General features: G+C 34.1%; 1 protein-coding gene across 1 annotated transcript in view; it reads left to right on the top strand.

Annotated features, from left to right (window-relative positions):
* Positions 1-1,184: 1,184 nt before the first annotated feature.
* Positions 1,185-6,000, top strand: part of cdk2 (cyclin dependent kinase 2) — a 29,014-nt gene continuing 24,198 nt past the window's right edge. The window contains exons 1-3 of the mRNA XM_056252451.1: positions 1,185-1,507; positions 2,610-2,687; positions 2,839-2,959. Coding sequence (XP_056108426.1) covers positions 1,392-1,507; positions 2,610-2,687; positions 2,839-2,959 — 315 coding nt within the window. The 5' untranslated portion in view covers positions 1,185-1,391. The remainder of the gene's footprint in view (positions 1,508-2,609; positions 2,688-2,838; positions 2,960-6,000) is intronic.

The following is a 6,000-nucleotide window of genomic DNA, read 5'->3' as shown; positions in this document are numbered from 1 at the left end:
CTTCGTTTCATAATATGTTAAATTGTTAATGCGAAGCTGCTTTGAAACAATAATCTGTAATATATTAAGTAATGTATATAAATAAATGTGATTTGACTTGACTCTCGTCTCACAGAGTGCGCGCACAAAATCTATCAGCGCGGGAAATCAAAATGATGACATGCTATAATTATGAAATGAAAAGTTGAAATAAAGCCATAAAGAGTAATTTATGACATATTATATTTTTAATCTCATAATTAAACATTTTTATCATATAAATCTAATTTTAGCTCAGACTTTTTAATCTTATAATTATGATTTATGTCATAATTATTACTTAGTGTGTCATAAATTCGACTTTATCTCATAATTTTGTCTTTTTACGTCATAATTATGATATAAAAGGCAGATATTAGAGGTAGATGTCATAATTTCGACTTAATATGTCATAAGTATTACTTATATTATAATTTTGACTTTATCTCATAATTTCGACTTTTTACATCATGATATAAAAGTAAAAAAAATTAGGGCGTAGTAGGCTTGTGTCATAATTTCGACTTAATACATCATAATTAATGCTTAGTATGACATAATTTCATAAAAGTCATAATTATTATATAAAAGTCCAAATTTAAGGCGTAGTATGTCATTATTTTTTTATTTAATAAGTCGTAGTATGTCATAATTTCGACTTTATCTCATAATTTTTACATCCTAATTATGATATGAAAGACAAATATTAGGGATAGTATGTCAATTTTGACTTAATAGGCCTATGTCATAATTATTTTGTAGTATGTCATAATTTCGACTATTTCAGAATTTCAACATTTTACGTCATGATATAAAAGTAAAAATAGGACATAATTGTGTCTCATAATTTCGAGTTTACCTCATAGTTATGACTTTTCCCCCTTATTTTTGTAATGTTTTTCCCAATGATACGTAGGACACTAAAATAGAGCCGATTGTTTCAACTGATGGTGCTCGTGCGTTCGTTTGTATCCCCGGCGTAAACCGTAAAGAGGGCGGGCGTTATTCTTCTCGCTCAGCTCATTGGTTAGACGTAAGACATACGTTTTTTAAGTGTGGTCGTTTTTTACGTAACGTAGGAGGCCTTTGTTGTTTCCCTCAGTTCATTGGTCTACGCCAGAAGGCCGACGTTTCCTCGGAGGGCGGGGCCTGTTTTTGTGCTTTGTCGCGAGGGCGTGTTGTTTGAAACGCGGGAATTGGCGGTATTGATGTTAAGTTGTGTCATGATTTTCGGTCGCCTGTATTTTTACGTATCAAATAAACGATTTTAATGTTTCTGATCGCTGTTTTGCAACTAAAAGTACTCTCGCCACACATCTCTAGTTTTAAATAGATTTGGAGTGGAAGTGTCCCCGGAAAAGGGGGAGTTTGACATGGAGTCCTTTCAGAAAGTGGAGAAGATTGGAGAGGGAACATACGGGGTGGTTTATAAAGCCAAGAATAAAATCACCGGAGAGACCGTTGCTCTGAAGAAAATACGATTAGACACGTAAGTTAAGTGATTGTCATTAGTTTTATGTAGTCGAGAAGCCTTTCAGATTAAAAATAACTCACAGTCACAATCCAAACTGTAACTAAGTGACGCGAATGTTTGTTTTATGTTTACGAGTGATACGGATCTCATCCGTTATTTACGAGAATAAGTGCTTTTAAAAGTCAGTTCATCTCTGTCAAAGCTGTTGCACTGCTGATGTACTGGATTGTTAAACACTTTAATGTTCGTTTACAGGCAGATAATAGCCTAATGGTAACACTTTACAAAGTTTCACCATGTACACATTAGTGTCATGAACAAACAATGATCATTTCTTAGAGAAGTTGTTTATAGGTTAATAAATGTAATGTTGTTCATTGAAGTTTGTTTATACATTAACTGTTAATTAATGCAGCTCAATTGTGAATGTACAGTAACGTTACGGGTAAAGTGTGGAAACATTGCCACGTTTAATGTTTTTAAAAGATGTCTCTTATGCTTATCAAACCTACATTTATTTTTATCAAAAATACAGAAACAGTAATATTGTCAAATATGATTACAATTTAAAATAATAGTTTTCTATTTGAATATACTTTCAAATATAATTTATGTGATGAAGAGTCTTCAGTGTCACATGATCCTTCAGAAATAATACTAATGCTGATTTATTAATATATTTTTTTATAACCTGTGATACTTTTTCAGGATTCATTGATCATTTTTGATCAAATAAATGCAGGCTTGATGAGCATAAGAGACTAAGTTCTTTCAAAAACATTAAAAATAGTAATGTTTTCACAATTTTGACAGGTTCAAAAATGTTCTGGTGTTCATTGTTATTTCATTTTTGTTTATAATGCATTAGAAAGGTTAATATATACAACTCGAAATTAAAAATATATCAAAATTGTGTATGTGGAAATTAACATTAACCTAGATTGATACATTTTGTATTCCTTACTGCTATTTCGTGATCCCTGCTTTAACTAATCGTAACTAATTTAACGGTCTGTACGTTTTGAGGGCTGCTTCATTGGCTGTGAGCTTCATATAAACAGATGTTTGTCTTAGATGAGGGATGTGTTTGAATGACATGATTGTTTGTTGGTTTCAGGGAGACTGAAGGTGTTCCCAGCACTGCCATACGTGAGATCTCTCTGCTTAAAGAGCTCAATCACCCAAACATAGTCAAGTATGAGCAATGTCTAAACCTTAGTCCTATTCATGATTTTTTAACCCGTGCATAACTAGTCCTTTGTTTCACATCATGATGTAGAGTCAATGCACAATTCTAAACAAACTGCCCCAAGGCTTCTTGAGTCTTACAGTTTTCTCGCCCACAGGTTGCGTGATGTGATACACACAGAAAATAAGCTTTATTTGGTGTTTGAATTTCTTCACCAAGACCTGAAGAGGTTTATGGACTCGTCCTCTGTTTCTGGCATTTCCTTGCCACTCGTGAAGGTGAGTTTAAACGGGGCCTTGATCTTTTTACATATAAGGGGTCATTTTACTATATAACACCCTGTATGTTTCAGAACTCAACTTCCTTGTTAGTCCAAAAACAGCTTGTCACCTTTGGGGAAATTTGCCATTTTGGATAAAAATACGTCACTGATCGTCTAGGTCTGATGAGTTTAGTCTTTAGACAGGAGGCCGATCCGTGTTTGACATCAAAGTACTAAGAGAGCGATTCGAAAGCATACAGGTAGGGGTGGTGAAAAAAATCGATTATTGATTAATCGCGAGTATGTTATGGACGAGTATGAATCGATTATTACATTTTCAAAAATCGATTTTTTTATTATAAAAAAAAAAAATTTGCATTATTTTATTTTGTAAAAAATGTTATACCGGAAGTTGAACGTCACGAACGCGCCCAGTTCCAGTTAGCAAGCGCGTGTAACGGCCGGGCAGCCAGAGCGAGTGAGAGCAGGTGTGCCGGAGACACACTGGCTGCGTGGCGGCGTCTCAGCTGCGTGGTGTGTCCGTTTTTATTTCGGCTCCCATGTTATGGAAAGCCGTTAGGGCCAAAAACACGCGAATTTTAACGCGTATTTCACGCGTATTTCACGCGTAAAATACGTGTAAAATACGCGTGAAATACGCGTGACATAATCAACTCGTATTTCACGTGTAAAATACGCGTATTTCACGTGTATTTTACACGTAAAATACGCGTGAAATACGCGTTAAAAATCAGTATGAACGGGTCCGTGTCATTGGCTGCTGAAGACTTGGGTCTAACCATTTGTGTGAGCTTAGAGGGGTGTACCTTTCATAGACTAGGCTACCACCAGTTTACATTCTATAGATCAGCTTATTCAGGTTTTTTGTATAACCTATATGAATAATATATTTAAATAGCAGTTTTATGACAATTAATTTTTTTTATGACAATTAATTTTATGACAATTTAGATAAAAATAAAATTAACTTGTTTTTCTCCACTCATGCCTTTTTGTAAATAAACACATTAGTGGACATTCTAGCTTTAACATCAAAGCATTAACGTGTGTGGGGAAATCAGTTACAGTGGAGGTAACCAATGCAGGTTTATGATCACTGCAGGTTTAAGATACAGACCACTGTAATCAATATCTGTCTTTGGAAAACAACGTGAGCTTTTGTTGTGCTTACATTTACAGCTATAGCAAGCAGGGGGCGCTTTTTCAAACCTTTTTGTTCTGAAATTGGGCACTCAGACAAACTGTAATTAGGTATACAGGTGATATTATCAATTTAAAGGAATTTAATGACTTAAAGTATTTAAATATGTTATTTAAGGCTTTCAGGATTAGAATGGGAGCTTGTGCTCAGGTCAGGACAGGTATAAGAACTTGATTTGGCTTTCCTGACAGCAGAAGTATTTTACTGCTACCAAAATTAAATATCCTCCTATTTCTTTTTTTCTTTTTCGTCGTTTTCTTGTGTAGCCCAAAGAAAATAGATAGATTGCATTTTTATGAACAAATATTTTTACCAAGATTGCCCCCTTTTGCATATTAGTACATTTACATATTATTATTATTATTATAACAGGGACAATGGACAGTAAAGAACTGTCCCAGAATTAGCTACAGAGCTAAATTTCATCTGCAGTCCCTGGCATTTGGCAGATGCTTTTATCCTAAGTGCCTTACATTGCATTTCAATGTACACATTTACGTTCTTATCAGTTCTTGCTTTCCCTGGGAATCGAACCCTTGCATGAATTTTGCAAGCGCTAACATTCTACGGTTTGAGCTACAGGAAAAGTAGGAATTTATCTGTAAAACAAATCAACCCAACTCAAGATTTCTAATATTAAAAGTTAACATTTGATTGTGGAAAAGTTTACAGCTGTGGTTCTTGATCAATGCAATTGTAATGAATATCTGTTAAAACAACATAACCTTGCTTGCAGGGACCAAATTACAGAAACGTCCTATCTTAAAGGTATTGTTCACTCAATTTAAAATTCTGTCTTCATTAACTCACCCTCATGTTGTTTCAAACATGCATGAGCCTCTTTGAATGTTTGGTTACTAATATTTGAAGATTATTGTTAACCAAACATTGCTGGTCCCCATTGACTTCCATAATATTTTTTTCCATAGTATGGAAGTTCCACACAAGAAAGAAACTTTGGAACAACATAAGGGTGTAAATGGGTGAACTATACCTTTAAGCCCCAAGTTATAATCTGACAAGTTCAGTGTTTTAAATTGGTTCCAAAATGAAATCACAGTGGTTACTTAAGACAAGATATTACTCTGACTGAAGTTGTTTCTGCAATACAGCCTCAGGAAACCATTCCAGGTCATAATTTCAAGTCCTCCCTCAGTGTCATATATTATTAACTAATATTCAGGGCAATTTGTACTTACCTCAGACTTGTCAGCAGCTTAATATCCTTTTATCTTAGCTCCATATCCTTTATATCTTTAAACATACAATGCTTTAATAGTACAATAATACAAATGCAATAAATTAAACTGTGCAATACTCAAATCTATATTTTCTACTGTTTAGTTTCATAAGTAGAGTATATGTACAAGTAATCTTAATTTTTAAGATTTCACATACGCTTTTATTTCTTTTCTTAAATGTGAGCAATGGTGACATGACCAAATTTAAACCTGGGATCAATAAATTATATCTATTATGCAATTTATTTTCCACATTCACAGTGTCATTACATGGACATTTATCAACTTTATCATAGAAGGCTTTAATAAAATAAAGCTAACAGACATAGGCGTCGATTTCGGGGATGCGGTGATTTCGTACCACCAGATTTCGTCATGAGTCATTTTGCACCCACCACTTTTAACTCCCGTCCATATTAATTTGACTTTTGGTTCGATTTTTTGGACCGTTTTCAGTGGTTATGAGGAGCAATATGAGAGAGAAATTTGGCAATCATTGTCTGACCCAGCAAAAAAAACAACACTATAATACATTTTTTATTGATTTTTCTGTTCGCATTTATGAGGGAAAAAACAACGTGTCAGTTCTCGTTT

Source organism: Rhinichthys klamathensis, unplaced genomic scaffold (genome assembly GCF_029890125.1).
Source record: "Rhinichthys klamathensis goyatoka isolate OS25496 unplaced genomic scaffold, OSU_Roscu_1.1 h1tg000095l_1, whole genome shotgun sequence".
Lineage (NCBI taxonomy): Eukaryota > Metazoa > Chordata > Actinopteri > Cypriniformes > Leuciscidae > Rhinichthys > Rhinichthys klamathensis.
Note: the sequence above shows the minus strand (reverse complement) of the source record. Positions and strands in the feature narration are given on the sequence as shown.